The 19,044-nt window shown below is 41.4% G+C and overlaps 1 protein-coding gene across 2 annotated transcripts in view; it reads right to left on the minus strand.

Annotated features, from left to right (window-relative positions):
* SMAD2 (SMAD family member 2) overlaps positions 1-19,044 on the minus strand; it is a 52,810-nt gene that overhangs the window by 9,948 nt on the left and 23,818 nt on the right. The window contains exons 3-6 of one of the 2 annotated variants that reach the window (XM_063320335.1): positions 5,958-6,047; positions 4,594-4,787; positions 3,986-4,120; positions 255-329 (exon numbers count right to left, since the gene is read on the minus strand). In XM_063320335.1, coding sequence (XP_063176405.1) covers positions 255-329; positions 3,986-4,120; positions 4,594-4,787; positions 5,958-6,047 — 494 coding nt within the window. The remainder of the gene's footprint in view (positions 1-254; positions 330-3,985; positions 4,121-4,593; positions 4,788-5,957; positions 6,048-19,044) is intronic. The other variant, XM_063320336.1, reaches the window with a different exon arrangement.

Raw genomic sequence — 19,044 nt, forward strand, 5'->3', positions numbered from 1 at the left:
GCTTAATTAGACCTGTATGCTTTTGTTACAAAACAAATGAAATGTACTTATTGTAATGTTTTAAAAGCATTCCTCTAGCAAAAAATTATTTTTTCACACAAGACTGCACGTGATATGTTAAATAGAAAACTCCAGGTTGTACAGAGGGTTCCTGCCATCGTCGTTCAGGCTGAATTGATGCCACTACGCAGAGGGATCACGACTAGTCATCCCAAGTCCTTGAAAGTAGTGGAAAAAAAAAAAATAAGCGTTACCTGTATCCATGCTTTGGTTCAACTGCTGGTCACTCGTTTCTCCATCTTCACTAATATATCCTGGAGGTGGTGTTTCTGTCAAAAAAAAATATTAAAAAAAAATCCACCTCAATAGATTCAATGACTAGGGAAATTTATAAGATTTAGCATTTTGGGGTTTTTGTCCTCAAGTCTTCACAAGCTCCAAACGATACCTCAATACTGAATTGGAATTTCATTTTGCTGTCCCTTTTTCCTTCCAGTAGGACTTCAAAGGCATTACCTGCCTTATTGTCTATGTGAAAACGTATCATCTCTTGTACGGCGGTCAATTGCTCAAATACGTTGCATATTTAACAGATAATCCTTGTTTGTTCCATTTTATACAAGATACTTTCACTACAATGAGTAACAATTTTGCAATTGTGATCAACAGCTTTCACGTTTAGTAGAATTACAAATGAAAAAAAAACCATCTGGTGATTAAAAAAAAAGTGAGCTGTCTTTATGTAGCGTAACCATCAGATCAGATGCCCTCCCACGCCTTACAGAAGTTGCTAGATTTAAAGGTTATTTTTCAGTTCAGTCCCCAAATCCAATACCCAACAGTTGATTTTACTCATTAATGCAATAACTATATTATCTAACGAGTTATACTGCACAAGCTCTATTATAATTATTACCTCCAAGCCCTGTTAAAACAATCGGCTATTCTTGTAACTCGCTTTCTTTAAAGATGGAGTTTCACAGACCGAAGTCATCTCAAAGTAACAAGTTTGAAGCATTCCGATAATAGAAACTGTGTCTAATTCCACAGAAATATCTTCAAAACCCAGGAGAGTAGGGTTGTTCCTTTCCTCCATTCAAAACGTACTTTGTAATCCAGATAATGAGCTAACCAACTGCCTTTCAGGAAATAATTTTTCTTTGAACTGGGCAAGTGTCTTTTCCTATATATTAAAGGCAAAACCTGGATTTGTTTAGCGAAAGTGTTTGAAGCTATCTCTACAATCGCCTTAGAATTGTCTCCGAGACATCTGAGAGATTAAACTTATTTAATTACATTATTACCAAACAGCAGAAATTTAAAGATAAAGCCTTTTGCTTAAGAATTAAAGTCAAATTATATCCAATATCACGTCTGAGATTTACAGCGAAATACTAAGACCAGAAGGACGTCAGCGAGAGGAAACTGGAGTCAGCTGATTAAATAAAAATGAACCAAAAAGAATTATATCTTTGGTTCATTCTGTAAAATTAGTGTGTTAAATATAGACGGGACAAAATTCAAGAGAGAATTTAACAGCAAGGTTCAGGGAAATCTTTAGTAGCAAAGTAAAGACGACAAAAGTCATACTTGTTTTGAACATTTTTATAGAATTCATTGTCATAAAGTGGACTCCACCCATCTCCAATATCATTTGTTATAGCTAAACCCACAGCCACGGTAAAAGGTCAGTAACCACTTCAAATCCGACACACACCTCCTGTTTCCAGTTGCTAATCTGGGCTCTTTGGCAGAGATTACTTTCCATATCTAGTCTCTGAAGAGAGAAGATTTCCTCCACCTAGTACTATTAATACTGATTTAGGGTCAGAGGTTGAGCACCACCACAGCTGGAAATAAATACTCAAGTGCGGCATTAAAAATTCTTAACAGAGCTTGAACGCGGCCAGAAGTTTGGACAACGCAGCTCAGGGCATCCGTAACCTGAAAGGGAAGATACAGCCCCAAAGGCCAACCTGCACCTTCATGATCACCTTCTTCCCTCAAGTGCTGTGTCCAGTTTTGGGCCCCTCACCACAAAAAAAGACCTTGAGGTGCTGGAGCGTGTCCAGAGAAGGGCAACGGAGCTGGTGAGGGGTCTGGAGCACAAGTCTGGTGAGGAGCAGCTGAGGGAGCTGGGGGTGTTCAGCCTGGAGAAAAGGGGCTGAGGGGAGACCTTCTCGCTCTCTACAGCTCCCTGAAAGGAGGGGGTAGCCAGGGGGGGTCGGTCTCTTCTCCAAAGGAACAGGCGATGGGACAAGAGGAAAGGGCCTCAAGTTGCACCAGGGGAAGTTTAGATTAGATATTAGGAAAAATTTCTTCACTGAAAGCGTTATCAAGTATTGGAACAGGCTGCCCAGGGCAGTGGTGAAGTCACCATCCTTGGAGGTACTTAAAAGCCGGGCAGACGTGGTGCTGAGGGACATGGTTTTTGTCAGTGTCAGGTTGATGGTTGGACTCGATGATCTGAAAGGTCCCTTCCTACCTAGACAATTCTATGATTTTATGATTCCCAGCCGTAGGTGAAACCAAGCTCTCCGTAGACCAAGTACCAAGACACCACTGCGATGCAAAACCACCATGGTTGTTAGTCTGGTTTACCGCTAAACAAAACTGTTCTCTGAAGCAGGTTCTCAAGACACACAAGAGTTATCATGACCTTGCTAAGTATTCAAGATAAAGTTGGCAAAGTCAAGTGAAGTAAGACGCCATGATATGAAGACAACAGAAGGGTGGCAGTGACAAGGAGGCAAGGTTTGGTGAGCTGTATAAACATTTGAGTATCACGTGAATACCCACAATCACCTTGAACAAAACTTCCTGCAAATAAGTACCTAGAGTCGCTTTAGCTCCTTTCCCTAGCACTGGATTTTCAAATTGTGGCTTTTCCAGCAAGTTCTTTGCAAATGCTATCAAAAGCCCTCAGATTGAGTCAAAAAAAGTATACATTAAGTTAAGAAAGCAACACCAACTTCTAGCACCTTAAAATTGCTCTTTAAAGATCTGCTGTCCCTAGGTGGCAACAAAAGTGGCACAAATTAAACAGATGAGATCGAATTCACTGAAAGTTTTTTGGTGCCATTTCAGTTCTTTAAATATATTTAAAGAAAACACAAGTAACATCCTGTTTAAGGCACGCAGATACAATTTATACATTGCACACATTTGAGTTTCAAGGCAGCTTGTTCTTCAGGAGAACCCAGCTCTGAATTTTCAGCCTGTTCGTAACATAGCCGCGTTAAACATTTATGAGAAAACTTCAGTTTTGCTTGGTTTTACACTCCAGGCAACTTCCTGAAGAGACAGGAAACAGGAAGCTGGGGCAGGAAACAAAGGTCACCGATTTTATGTTTCAATAAGGGTACAGGCTTTCGGGTGCACTCTGGCAGATTAGTCTTGGTATTTGTTTTGGGGTGGGGAAGAGGCAAAGAGGGGGAGGAGGAATTCTTGAAGCGTTCCGTATCGTTAGGTTCTTCTTTCACACTAGAAAGGCAAAACTGTATGCACACAATAGTTAACAAATACACAAAGCAGTCGCTGATCAATTATAAACTACAAATCAAAATACTTTTCAAGTCACTGTTTCGCAACTTAAAATTTTCTCCACATACTACACATGGTGAGATTGAGACGCAGTTCACTACTCGATCTCCAATAAACAGCATTTGGCAACATCTGTGTGTCGGTAAAACAGTCTTAAAGCATAAGGCGAAGGTCTACTTTGTACTCATTAGCATTATGAGTCTTAAATAAGTTATTAAAATCAAGTAAGCTACTGTGAAACCACAGCAATGTGGTTTCACACAGGACCGCGTTCTGCAAACAACAGCGTTCAGGTATTTCCACTGGAATTAATACACAACACCAACTAGATTTAATTTATTGGTGCATCTTTCAATTAATTCGATCCCTCAGCAGGACAAAATTCCCATCTTTGTTCCAGTGGCACAACGTTAAGCGTTTACAGAGGGAGTTAAGGAAATACCTGGTATGTAATTGCTCTGTGGTTCAATTCCAGCTGGAAAGTTAGTGTTTTCAGGAATGGAATGGGTATAGTCATCGAGAGGCGGAAGCTCCGTTAGAATCTCGGTGTGCCGCGGCACTAGTACAGGAGGCAAGACTGGAAGAGCAAAATTCAAAGCATTAGTAAGAGCCTCAAAACCATCTAACAATTTCTTAATGTGTTTTGAAGTTTTCTGACTCTTCACTACTGGTAATACTGCAATTCAATTGTACTACTAGTTACTAGAGGAATCAGATTCCTGAGGTATCTTTTGAGTAAAACTATTCCGTATTAGCAAAGTTAAATCATCCCTATTCTCCTTTTCAGTCCGGACCGTACTTAGCCAGCTGGAAACTGCTAGCGGTACTGGAAGTGTTCATCGGGGGTATTTAACGCGTTTGTAAAGATTTTTCAGTATCTTTATTATTAAAAACTTCCAGGGGATGCTATTCTCAAAAGCTGTATCTCTAAGAAATCTTGTGCTCCTGGCAAGACAAAGCATCATCTTTCTTTTATTTTTCCATTTAAAACATTATGCTGAACAAGTACGTACAGACGCTGCTAGAGAAAGTCAGAAGCAGTCTTCCTACCTGGTGTCTCCACTCTCTGGTAGTGGTAAGGGTTTACACATACTTCATCCTTTTTAAGATTAAAAGCATATTCACAGTTTTCAATTGCTTTAAGTTCATGGTGACTGTGAAGATCTGGCCAGCGCCACAAACGACAGTAAATAACATGCGGTAATCCTTTACGATGAGATACCTGTAGACGGCCATCGAGAGATCTATACGGGAAAGACGTTGAGAAGTATTTACAGACTGAATACTGTCTCGTAATCACTCAAGCAACAGTGTACACACATGGGATGAGTATTTATTCTCAGAATTCAGTGGACTGACACTGTTAGTGACATTTATACTCTTGTTAAAAGGCTTCAAATGTGATAAAAAAGGATGGTATCAAGCAGTGTCTTAACTTAGTTTTGAGCTGCTCAAATTATTGCCAGTGAATTTAGAGTTCATTAAAAGCCACTTTACCTCCAACCAAGTATTTAGGATGATTGCTTCATATACTTTTTTTTTTTTTAAATGCAGAAGACAGTTGTTAAAAAAAAATAAAGAGAAAAAAAATAATCACACACTTAATAGTCCCTTCCGCTGCTAAACCTCAAGGCTTTGCTGTGGCATGGATGCTTTATGGCTTTAAGCATAAGAATTCCCACAGGACTGCAAATAAGCCTATAAGCAGTCAGCTGCCCAAGTGATCCACATGGCAGTATAACTGTAATGCAAAAAAGCATGAATGCACATCTTGTAAGGGCTGCACAGTTTATCTTCTCGCCTTCATCTGCCTCGCTACCAGCTGAAAACGTTTTGCTAGTTTTAAGACAGACTGCATATGCTTACACAAATGCAGATGTTTGTGATTGTTATGGGATGGGAGACAAACCTCAATACACAAATCAAGTAATGTGACATGAAAAAAAAAATAAAGACCCTGGTTTAGAATTTGCCCACCGTTAACTACTGCAGAATTTACAAACAATTCTTTAGTAGCTCCTACCCGAGCCAATTAGCAAGATTTAACTGAAAGCTTGTGGCATACAAAGCAGGTTAAACACTTTGTAAGATTAGGTCTAAAGAATTAAGTATCCCAACTTTGTTAATATAAATACCAGATCACATTAGAGCTTGCTTTTAACAAGTCTTCCCATTCTTTCAGTGGCACTGGCGTGAAAAAGGAATATTCCAGAATTAGAGTTTCATTGGTCAAAACATCAGCTGAGAACACTCGGATTTCTACACTGGCAAGCAAATATTTTTAAAATGCTGTACCATGAGAGGCCTAGGAAGCATTTTAGTCTATTTCACAGCTAAAGCATCCCATTACAGACCCTCCAAAGCCAATCCCTCCCACAAGACTTCTATGATGCGAGAGAGGGCAGAATATTCACCTGGTTTGTTCAGAGAAGCTGTAAAGGCCTGTTGTATCCCACTGATCTATCGTGTTTGGTGTACTCAGTCCCCAAATTTCAGAGCAAGTGCTGTGCATAAATTGAAAACAAAAACAAAAAATTGATATGAATATGGAACATGGTTATTCAAAACACCATGATGTCAAACATGGAAAAATGTACAGAATACTTCCTTTCACATAGAAGATAGAGCACCGTTAGACTTGCACTTAAACTGACATCTCATGCTATATTTTCTATATGAAGGAGGCTATCAAAATGGAACACGTGATTCAAGGTAAATGATAATGTTTTTAAAAGGTGAACAAGTTCTCTGGTTTTAAGTAGTCAATACAGTTGCAATGTTCCTTAAAACAGGCAAAACTTCCTCAGCCTAGCTCTTAACAAAATTCAGTTTTCCAGGGTAGTTTCTGGCTTGGGTTTTTTGTTTTTGTTTGCTTGTAAACATGAGCTTCCCTAAGACTTCAAACAAAGGCCATGTGTATCTAAAACCGAACATCACAATCTAACTTTCAGGTACCACCACTTTAGCATTAATCTCCTCTTCCACGCACGTACTAATTTGCTGCTTTTCCCAAACCGGTAAAATTCAGACTCCGAAAAAAAGCACATTGTAGCTGATACTTCTCACTGTTCTCTGTACTCTCCTTGAATAGAGAGCTACATACTCTTTTCCACCGTATACAAAACACAGAACGTTAAATGCAGTTTTACAGTATTGTATTTTAAGACTTAACTATAGAACAACAAAACTTTAATTGCTAAATGAAGCAGGAGGAAAGGAAAGAGAACTAATTCTTTACCAAACTGGGTCAATGACAAGAGCGCAACAGTAAAGAAAAAAAAGACCGTCCGGTGGTAGACACGAACTAAAAGCAGCGGCAGATTTAAGTAAAGCAAGAGAAGCGCAGCACGTTTTCAGAAGCATAAATCAAGCTCTATCGCAGACTTGCTCGGTCACCACTGAAGACAGTTTATTTTACATAAGTAACACACAACCAGACATCACACCTCAGAAATCAAGATAATGTGGCTGGTGAGCAACTTACAACTCCACTCCCTAATTACGAAGCCTGAAGATTGACTGGCTGCTATATCACCTTTAAAGTTAATAGCCTCTGAAAAGTTGTAACAAAAAGAAAAGAATCCAAGCTCACCAGACTCCTGGTTTTAAATATAGGCTTTGCTATATAAATTTACGCTCCCAAACTTAGCCGATACACTCACAAGTTTGGCTTAAGCGTTCAAGGGAAGGAAACTGAGGCAGGTATTTTTAATTTCTCACCCCTACACAGAGACAAGTCATTAGTGTTATGAAACAAGAGAGGAGACAGCACAGGACCATACTTAAAACCACTTTCAGGCCTGACCACCACCTAAATTGCACGGTGATTTTAAGAAAACCTAAGTGTGGGCTACTGGCAATGGGAAGGAAAAAGTCCTCTTGCCTGTCCCACATTCCTCATTTCTAACGCCATCCCAGGGAGGTTGAGAAGTCCATGCAATTGCGCAACAGCCCCAATCAATGAACTGGCCATCTGACCATAGAACACGTGGATGAAAATTAATGTTTTCAGAGTTACTTTTCAGCCAGATCAGTTCTTCTATTCACTGTGGAGCCACCCAAGCGCTACACAAAGGAGGACGGAGAGCGCAATTTTTGGCAGCAGCCTACATTTATCACGAACGAAAACGTTAAATAAAGTACAGCCTTTGACATTTTACTGATTATGGACACAAGTAAAACTTTGTACTAGATGTCTTTTTGTCTAGGAGGGAGCAGCGGAGCCACACGTGAAGGTCCCTCCTCTGACATACCCAGCTCTTCAAAAAAAGCCAACTGTCCTGAACATCCGTCCATCCAGTTACATCCGTCTCGGACACAGGCAGCATCGCAGAAACAGAGTGGGCAAAAGAGGGATACTGACCATCACTGCATCAGTAGAGCCTGCAACTTCTCTTTTTCATATTCCTAAGATGCCTTCTGGATGGTGGGCGGCAAGAAGCTGTGTGAGGACTGAAACAGCTGCCCTGAAGACACACAGGCAGCCTGCGGGACACCAGGGAGCTTCCCTGCACTGCACTGTGTCCTTAAATATGCGCCACTACTGCTGGTAAGACAGATCATCACGCACATTAAATTAGAAGAACAATCAGCAGACACAAAGCCTGCTGCATATTAATTGACAGTCAGCTCTGACAGCTTACTACCTTTGAGTAATGGATCCTTCATACAAAGCAGCGCTCCAAAGCCGATGCTGTCACACAGATTACACGTTCCCAAAATTGCGGGGCGCATCACTGGTGTAAGCATGACACGCCACACATTTGCTTCACAAGACTTTTAAGACAACACATGCAAAAGTAAAATTTCATAGCCCTTGACAAAGCCCAATGAACAGGAACGGTCTTTTGTATTGCTAACCTCTTCTCTCTATAAATATTCAAACTACCAAAGCTGATAGCATATTCCATAACCTACAGAAAGACAAACAGCATCCTGAAGCGACTGTATGACTGAGCCATAGTTGGCAATGAAACACCATGGAGGGAGGGCAGGCCAGGGGGTACAGAAAAAGTCCTCAGTTAGAGCAGAAGCGCTTCAATGTTCAGCGGCTTACATGATATGCTGTCTTCCAGGATGGATGTCTGCTTAGAGTTACGATTAATATCCACATTTTACTGGCTCATCTACACTAGGACTATACTCCGATTCCAATAATCCACAATCAAGCACTGAAGAGCCTGCAGGAAGTCATCCTGTACGATCAATAAAGTCAGCCCAACACAGCTTTTATTGTTCACGAGAAGAAACAAATGGTCTCCCCACTCCCCTGCTCACATAAAAGACCCACTGCCTAGAAGATGCAAGACCGGCCCCCCGCCACTTCACCCAGACAGAAAAACTACGGCTCTTAATATTCACACACACGCACACCAAATCAGAATGAAACTCCTCACAACCATAAAGAGCATAATTCATACACAGCGCTTCCATGAAAGGCCACAGTATGTTCATTCATACACAAGCGAAAGCCTGACGGAGGGCAGACACGTCTACTCTACCAGCGGTAGTGGCTGGAAAGAAGGTGTCCGCGTTCTAAAATATAGTTAAACAACCAGTAAAACCATCTAAAAGGGAGAGAGGAGGCACAGACTTTTTAGTAGTACAGAATTATTACCCCAAAATATATAGGACGCATTCTCTCCTAAACCTACCTTTCCAAAGCATCCTAAACCCCTTGTGATGTGAAGAGACCTTCTATGCCTTAGTCCATAAAGAATTTGCAAGAGTCAAGGACTAACATCTGTACTCATAAATTAAGTCTTGTCTGGAAACATTCCCAGGCCCTGGAACACGATCATGTACGCTAGAAAGCGGCTAGGACATTCCCCAGCACTGGGCCGTGCCAGTTAGCAATCTCCCACACAATTCCCAGGTTTGTGAGTCGTCACACCACGGGGACCAGTCGTACTGGGCAGCTCAGATGTAGCCACCCTGCCCTGGTAGCTAAGAGTTTAAGAGTATGGACAATGCAGTCCTGAGCCAGTTGGCCGCGGTGCCTGGGAACATTCCCAGGCACGTTTAATTTATTAGGAGGGAGGCAGCCAAGACATATCACCATTTCACCTTTAGAAAGCAGACTGCCCTCAAACTGGAGTCCAGAAGCACGCCTGAAGCTTCATGTTTTACCAAACAGGGCTTTTTGGTTTTGAACTCGCTGTACACTGCGGCGCTGGTAAGCCATCACTGTTTCCCAAATATAATTTGGCTCCTGCATCCAAGCTGTACTTCAATCTTTCCTGTGTAGACAGCACTTAAATACACTCCAGAATACAAGCTTAAAGCTAATATACTTCCTCCCACCAGACCAGACACTTTCATTCCAAGGAGCATTTTCACTGCTGTTCTCAAAACAATTTGTCTGTTGACAGAAACGAGGTCAACTACACAAAAGCTAATATTTTTATCTTTTCAACGCTAGCTTAGATTAGCAAATCACCATGTTCCGTGGCCTCTAGCACTCCCAGGGCAAGCTTGCTTGCGTACTGCTTTGCTGCTTTTGCAGACCCCACAAAATAAGTGAATTTGTTATAAGGGACTTTAGGGACATAAAGCATCACACGGGCTCAGACTCCCAGGTGTTTTGAAGTTCTAACAAAAGAAAACCATTTCCTAGAGAAAGGAGAAACGCTCAGAGGATACTTACAAGGAATAACAACTAATCTGAGACCCACGGATTTTTTAGGGAAAAGTCAAAGTCTTGCAGACATCTGGTTAAGCTGCTACACACAAAACCTGCGACAACTCAGTCTCGCAATTCTTATCTCAGGACTGGCCAGAGGACTGATGTGGTGAAAAAAGGGGGAGACAAGTTACTACTGGATGGAATTAGAGCTACCTCCGTCAGTGCCTCTCCCCAAGTGCAAAGGGTTGCAAGAGTTGGCATTTGAACCTGTCTTTTCATCTGCTTATAAGGAACAGCATCTCAGATGATATAGTACAATTCTGGCAAGAAGAATCTTTAATGTGGCTATCAGCATGCAACAGCACACAGTATGCCTTCACTTCTTCCATTTCATCATTTCCTTTAACAGGAAAATCTGAGTTCCAAAAAAACCCTACTCTGGGCAAGAAATTACCTAAACAGCAAAGAGCTGTAGCAATGCTTCGCAATTTTGAGACAAAGTGCCAAAACTGCCTTGCTTTAGCAAGACAGAAAATACTGACACAGACAAGAAAAATGTGGACGCAGGAAAAACCGAAGCAAAGATAATCAAAAAGTATTTGTATTGCCCAGTCTCCATATCACAGATGATGCTCCCAATCAGCATCAACAGTGCAAACTGTCTTAGTGGAACAATAGTACCTGTAAGTCTACTACAAAAGTGGACTATCAAGTCCCAGTTCAAATTCAGATGAATTATTGATCTACCATGAAGGGTGAACATGGACGTGATTTGTGCCACGCACATAAGCGATATGATGGCTTGCTTTAATATATTATATCCCTATTGAAGGAATCGAAGTCTGTATCAAAATCCGTAATAACCAGATATAAATTGCCTGGGATGAAACAGTCTAAAGTAAAACACTATAGCAACATTCAAGAGTCCAAAAAATATAGATGGACATCATCTCAACTAGAACACACTGCCCAAAACCAGATTCTTCTCTTTGCAACATGGCTAGGCAGCAAAGGATGTTGACCCATCTAGGTGAAAAAAGGAACAAGATAAGGCTGAACAGGAGAAGACGATCATTGCCAACCAGTAAGATCTCTTCCTAGTGAGCACAGAAAGCCATTCGCATCCTGGTTTGTGGTGGCAGTAATTCTGAACTAGAAACTTCAGTAGTTGGAGATGCAGCTACACAGAACAACCCGCAGCCCCCTCACTGATATCCAGATGCCAACTAATAACGCCACCTCAGGTTGGTACTCAACCCAGGCCGCTTAATTAGGTTCAGTTTCTCAGCCCAGTTAAAAGCCAGATGTACAGTTAAAAGCAAAAATGCCAAATACGAAGCACAGATTTACAGATCCACGCAAGCGTGTGCAATTACTGTCCAAGCAGTCATGACCACAGCATCAAACAAGCTGCTGCCTACACACGGCACTGCACACACTCCAGGATGTCTCTCTATTTTTTCCCCCAAGTGCATTTGCAAAACAGAAGATACAACTAGGAATAAAGGTGGTAGGTCTCATCAATAATACTCTGCTTTATAGAGATGCTGTTTTATTTGAGGCTATAGCTGAAAGAACCTGAGGGTAGCAGAGTTTTAAGCAGCACCCTATATGCACCAGAACTGTTACACGCATGCTTAGGCTGGTGTCTGTATATTGCAGGTTGTTGCTACTATGAATTTATTACCAACTTTTAGAGAGACAGAATGAACAAAGCAACTTTCCTACCACTAACACTATCTACAGCATTGGCAATGCTGCACGCTCGAGATACTTTTTGTACTAAATGAAGTGCTTGCAACAAAGTACGACATCAGATGAAAGTAGGCAGAACCACTTCAAAAATATTTACATACAAAGTACCAGAAACTCTATACAGAAGCTGTTAAATACTGTCACAATTCATACATAACTACAATTCCACTTTCTTCTTCAAAGTCTTGCAAAGAAGTAGAACAGCTCTAAAAGGGCACAGAGTTCAGCTGACAGCCTCCTCTTTACCTGAAGTGGTAGCACTAGAAAGATGGCAAATGAAACCTGAAATGCAAATTGCATCTCACTAGTCAAAGCCCGTATTATACAGGAATCATTACAGAATGGTCTTGGCCACTTAAACTTGCTTCTTTGTGAAGTATTACACCGAACCCCCAACCTTTTTCTTGAATCTTTCACATCTTTCAGAATCCCCAGTCACTAACAAGTTTGCAAGTCCATGTTCAAGGCAATCTTCTCCATTTGTTTTGCTCCTGCATCTTATAATCACAAGCCTTTCACTCAAGCACGTTTTCACTCAAAGACTAAATAAGAAAAATGGAATAAGAGAAAAGATCAGAACCAGAGAAGTCACTTAGCACAGGCACACAGCTTTATACGAGCCCAAAATTGACAGGACTTACTACCTCAACAGATATTTTGTCAAGGGGGCAGAAAAGAGGTGCAGAATTTGCTTGAAGAGCTACACCAGGCTATCCAAAATGGAGTTACAGCAGTAAGAAGTGGTCACTAGATTTATGGAATCTCATTTTCTCATAACAAACGGACAAACGCCATTGCTTTAACTTTGCTCATGGCTGCTTTTGTAAAAATCTGCCTGAGAAAACAGGTTACAGTCTATAGAGACTAAAGATCTGTACCTTGCATATTAACTTTTGGGGCATTTTTTTTGTTGTTTTGATTTTTAAGATCTTGCTATGCAAGCTCTCAGATCCTACACTTTATGCAGCAACATACCAAGCAGGAAACTAAGGCAGGAACACCGCTACATCGACTTAGGCTCTGGTTCATCACTGGTGTAGCTGGATTGAACTTGCACTCGTATGAAGACACTGCCCCTTACACTCCACTGATAGTGACTTTGAGAAAAGGATCAACTGATGGATGAAAGAGTAGAATCCTTCCTCTCATACCAGTTATCTTCTTCCTGATGCAACTGGGGTTCAAGAAGCCATAAAGCTGGGATGGAGACCTACCAAATCTTTGGAACTAGCTCAGAGAGGGTCTCAAAGACAACAGTCACAGGAAAGACTGATTTGAAAGGCGTAGGGATAATATAGATGGATCAAAATCAGCAATTAAGAGAGTTCATGGCTTACATACAGTACGGTATTCAGCACAGACAACAGTTGCTACCAAGTCTACCTGGTCATGATTTCCTCAATTCTGGGTTTCAAATGAAAATCTGTGCAGCTGCTTTTATACTCTGACCTGACAGTCCTTTCTATATACAGGCAATTAGCATTTCTCCCTATTACAGCCCAAAATGTCTATGTACCAGGCAGTAGCAATGCTAATTATATTGCCTGTCTTTGCAAACTAGCTGCATAGCCAGCTGTCTGAACAAAAGCTTACTGTAAAATGTAGTTTGGCCAGCCTTCGTTGTCTCAACTACTGAAATGAACGCTGCTTGTGGTTTCTTTTCCCCATGCTGGGGGTGGCAGGGAAAAGGTTATTTGCCCTCTGCTCACTTCAAAAACTTTAGAGAGATCTGCAATAACAATGCAAATGTTAAGTTACTCTCATGAGTTATCTACCCTACTCCTCTTTGAATCTTACATCATTTTGCGTCCCTGCAGAATTGACCAATCTTTTTACTTGCACCTCCATCATCCCGTATTACGGTGACAAAATGTCATCTACTCGCTTAAATGTATATAACCAGGCGTCCACATTCATCAAATGGCACGACTCAAAGCTACAGCAGTTCATTCCTGCTTGTGAGTGATGTGAAGCAACACAGAGGTCCTGATCTCATTTTCTTGCATCAGGAAGTGTAAAGATTCAGTAATTCAGTACGAAATAATGATTTTTCTCCTAGGCACCTGCTAGAGGGATGAGCTAATACCTTGACCAATGCCAAAGACTAAGCACAAGCGTGAATTCTTAAAGAACAATTTACACAGATCGCAGTGGCACTCATCCTTAGGAGGAGGCTTCCATGGAGACCGTTTGGGTAGAAAAGCAGACCCCTAGGAAAGTCCTGTTAAAGGGCAGTATCAGCAACCAGAATAAATGGATACTCGCACAGTATTAAGTACAGGTGGGCAGTTAGTTTGCTAACAGATTCTCCCATGCTTCAAAGGAGAAACGGAACCTGTTAAGTCTAAGAAAAAGGTATTAAGTCATGTCTAAAAGGAGCCCTGGGCTCCAGAAAAGAAAGCTCTTACAGAACTGAAAGCACAGGTTTATCTCTCCTTACAAACTCAACAAAAGAACAGTAAAACTGGCAAGTGAGGCACTCAGCTCTCACAGTTCTTCCACAAGTATCTCCAACCCCTTAAATCTACTTTTCTTTAAGCAATCGGTCTTATATACACAGCAGAGAGAGCTTGGTTTTCCCTCTCCCCCAGAATCCAAAAGCTTTTTTTTCCTTTTTCTTTTTTTCCTTCAAGCATATGCAACACAGAAAGATTACTTGCTCAAAACAGTAGCTCTACCTTCTCTCCCTCCCTCCCTGCCCCCCCACCATATTCAGGCCACACTGCATCCAAGAAAGAAATGTTTATGTATGTATGTATTTAGTGGAATATAAACCAGGAACCATTACACAACTTCTCATAATCAGAACCCTTTTACGAATAAAGTTTACATAGAATTTTATACAACACATGCAGAATCATTACATCAAATACTAAAAGCAGCATCTGAACTGAAGAAAATTACTTAAGTAACCTTCCTTATAAATGGATGTATGCTAAAAAATTAACACATCAAAACAGCCAGAAAAGCAGGAGGCACAGGATACAATTAACCTCTCTAACACTGTGGGAAAAGAAAAAAAAAAAAGTCATTGAACAACTCCTATTTACTTCAGCTTAAACTTTAAGGATGTCCACAGGGGACGCACAAGTGGAACGTGAGGTACAAAAGATACTCTGTTATAGCCTAACATCTGAGCTGCCCATTGCTCATTTCAGGGCCAGTAGCTAGTTTCTTCCAGTTTTGCAGCGTGCCAGGCCAGCAAGTCATCGTGATGAACAGTATATGCTTCTGTTGCCTTTTCTAAAGGCACACTTCTTCCCGGTCACATGTGCAACAAACTGCCTACAAAGGCAAAAATACAGATATAAGGCAGGCCTCTTCAAAGCACTTCACCCTCCTCCCTTCTCCCAAATCCTGACATGCCAGCCCAGTGCTGTCAGACAAAATAAAGCAGCCAACAACAATCAGCGTTACCTTTATTTTTCTCTCGATGCTAGGAGATGCCAGAAGGATAGCACCTCAAAGTTCAAGAGCAATTTTTCCGGGATGCCATGGAAACCAAGCAGAAGTAAAATATTTATTTCTTTTCTTGTTGTCCATATGGTCTGTTCAGATGCAGATCCTATCAAGGAGTCTTTACGCCCTGTTCAAAGTCAGGGGGGGGAGCAGCTTGCAAACTTGTAAGCTTCTAAATGGCAAGGTCAAGCAGCGATGAGATGGTGTTCAGGACGGAGAAATAAAAGGCACGAAATAAAGCTCGGCCTCACTCAAGAGTCAGCAGGGAGTTGGCCACAAGTCTTACGCTAAAAAGACTGAAGACAGGGAGCGTGCAAAAGCAGCCTATGGAAATCATGAGCTAACAGCTTTTGCTGGGAAACTTGCCCTAGAAGTTCCCCGCTCTCGACATAACATCACAGCTTTCAGCAGCTGCAGTTTGTATCTCACAAACTCTGAAGCAATCTTACGGGAGATAAAATGAACCACAACACAGATTTACTCCCCTCAAAAAAAAGCCATCAAAATCAGTGACTTCTAGACGCCCCTGCATCCAGTGAGGGCAACAAGTATTCAACAGCATTCACAACAGCAGCTCCTCAGAGACTAACGAGGCAGAATGCAAAAATAAAACAAACCACAAAAAACCCCAACAAATTAAAAACAAAAAAGAGAGTACCATGTGGACCCACAAGCTCGGAGGATGTGGGTGTTTGTACTTTAACATGACATTCTTGAAATGATAACTTGGAATTCCTACACTGCTTTCATTTGTTAAGCTATTATACCCAATAAAGGTTTTCTGATTGCTATATTATCTTGCACTATATCACAGTACCTTCAGAAACATAAATACAGCACTTCAACGGGGATAAAAATTTGCAAGTTTGACATTCCCATAGCCGAGAGTACCGCGTTCATTACGTGTCTGAGTGAACTCACATTAAAGATAAGTTATCTGCATTTCATCTGAGAACATCACGCCTGAAAACATCTTCAGACTTTCTGACAAAAGCTTTCCAGAGAACACAAAACCACGACCTTCTGATAAAGAATCAAAACTCTATCAGAGGAAAGGAAGCCTAACCAGGAAGACAGACTCCAAAAACGTCCATTTAGGGAAAGAAGCAGAGCTCTGGGTAGTGAGATGTTGCACCACATCATGTAGCGTGCAGCTATGAAGCAAGTATGTTCAGCAACTCCGTCTAGCCGAGAAATCGCTGTCTGTCCTCCACACTCATTATGCCATGCCTATGAAAACAGTTGATCAAAGCAATTCCTTTCTAATATTTAAATTACCACTGAAATGCTGCAACTAGAGACAGATGACTAGCACGGTCTTCCAGACCGGGAGCAGTGTCAAGCTGTTAAATACCTTCCTCTTACTTACCAGTTACATAAGGAATGAATAACGGATTCATCTTAATTTCATTTCACACCACATGCGGTTACTTTTTTTCTTTTTTGTATGAGTAAGTAATGCCATGCAGTGGGTTAAGATGACACCCAATGCAGTTTCGCAGATTAACATGCTGTATCATCCCTGACAGACCTAAACAGAATGAGGAGCATCAAAGGACAAAGTATCTTTCTATAAAGGCATATCCATCACAATACTGGCTGATCTATCCACAACAAATTGGTTTGTTAACAGAAGATAGCAATCTCAGAGAAGATCATACTCTCAAATAGACATAAACAGAGCTCGCCATACACATTTCAGGACTAGCACCAGACAGACATTAAAAAATGACCTTTATCTCCAGTTCTGTAACCACGGTTAGTCATAGTAGGTGCAGTGAAAGCTTTTCCCACAAGCTAACAGGTACAGCTACCAAGGGCTAAGTCAAATAATTTTTTCTCAAGTAGTCTGTCATCCTCCAAGTGGGTGAGCGGCTGATGCTACCGCATGAGTGGGCTGTTTTGCAACTGATGGACAGCTGAAAAAGAGATGTGACATTTTGATTAACCTTCTCAAACTAGTGGGTATTTGGGGTAGTGAGGGGGAGGGATTAGCTCTGCAAGACATTTATCTTGTCCGTGTTCCTTGAAAAAATATGATAACTTGGCAAAAAGATTACTCTTAGAACAACAGTTACAGGATCTTTTAATACCTCATTCCAAACTGGGCAGCTTCCCCTATGAATTACACGCCAATCTCGAGAAACGCAGGAAGACAAACGAACACAAGATACATAAAGTAAAGAGCTCAATGCAGGGATGCCACTACACCTAGAACGACCCCCGTTGCAGCCCAAGCCACGTATACCTAGCAAAAAAAAAAAATATCAGTGAAACGGAGAATACAATTGATCTATATCCTAACAAGAGACTATCTCTAAAAATGAGGGATATGAAAATTCAAAGAAACAGCAGCAAGTATTAGATATCTAAGGTATGCAGTGTTTCCTATAAAGATATTTCAAGTTAAGGTTTGAGCCACAGAGGAAGTTTCCCCAAACAACATATAGGGAAAGAGAGCGAGTAGTACTTGTGCTGTGACTGTTACATCATTAAATACAAAAATTAAGTCAGACAACGACGTTGCCATCACAGCAATGCCCACATTTTATGAGCAACATTGAAGAAAACCCACAATTAGCAAGGAAGCCATAGAAAAGTTTGAAGAGTTTCAGTGTTCAGATACAAAAAAAACCCCTAGTATTTTATTTTTAAGATGAACTTTGCGTGTTTGCTGAGATATTATATTGCCTTACGTGCCTAGCAAAGGCAAAAATCAAGAAAGCGACTTAATAGCCGAGGAGCCTAACTACAAGCCTCTGCTCTCCTCAGGCCCAGAACTCAATATGGGACCCCATATTACATACTATTGACAGAAAAACCTGAGTATGCAGGGGACACCCTTATGACAAGAATCACAATCTATTTCCTGAGCTTTGCTGCCTAGAGCTAGACAGAAAGTAAGCGTTAAGATCACAGACAAGTCCTGAACTCTTCGGCATCTTGCTCACGACCCACACCCAGAACACGCATCTGAAGCTGATGCCCACAACCGCTCTTGCCTCACATGCAATTGCTTCACAGTTAAAGCACTTTCCCAGGACACCCAACAGTTTCTTTTCCTCACTCCACCTAACCCTTATCTACCACCTTCTGCCCTCTGGTGAGGTGGCAGTTGCCCTGCTCTCTTCGTCCTACTGCAGCCAAAAAGATGAGAGTTTCAATTGCTTGAAGAATACCAGAATCATAGAATGATTTGGGTTGGAAGGGACCTCAAAATCATGTAGTTCCACCCCCCTGCCCTGGGCAGGGACACCTCCCACCAGCCCAGGTTGCTCCAAGCCCCGGCCAACCTGGCCTTGAACCCCTCCAGGGATGGGGCAGCCACAGCTTCTCTGGGCAACCTGGGCCAGGGGCTCACCACCCTCACAGCAAACAATTTCTTCCTAATATCTAAATCTACCCTCTTGCAGTTTAAGAAAAGTCAGCATTCAAGTAAACAGTTATGTGGCTTCTCGCTGCAAGGAGAACTACTTAAATCCTCCTTGGAATGTCTGTGGTCAAAACATGGAAATGATGAACGCACACACCGACACGGAACTCCAGTAAAAGCGTCTTCCCGTCATTGAGCAGACTATTACAGCATTTTTAAAACAGCTCCACCAATGCAGCTTGCAACAGGCACAAACACTGCTGTCTTCCAACTACATTCATCTCATCGA

This window comes from Chroicocephalus ridibundus, chromosome Z, assembly GCF_963924245.1.
Source record: "Chroicocephalus ridibundus chromosome Z, bChrRid1.1, whole genome shotgun sequence".
Lineage (NCBI taxonomy): Eukaryota > Metazoa > Chordata > Aves > Charadriiformes > Laridae > Chroicocephalus > Chroicocephalus ridibundus.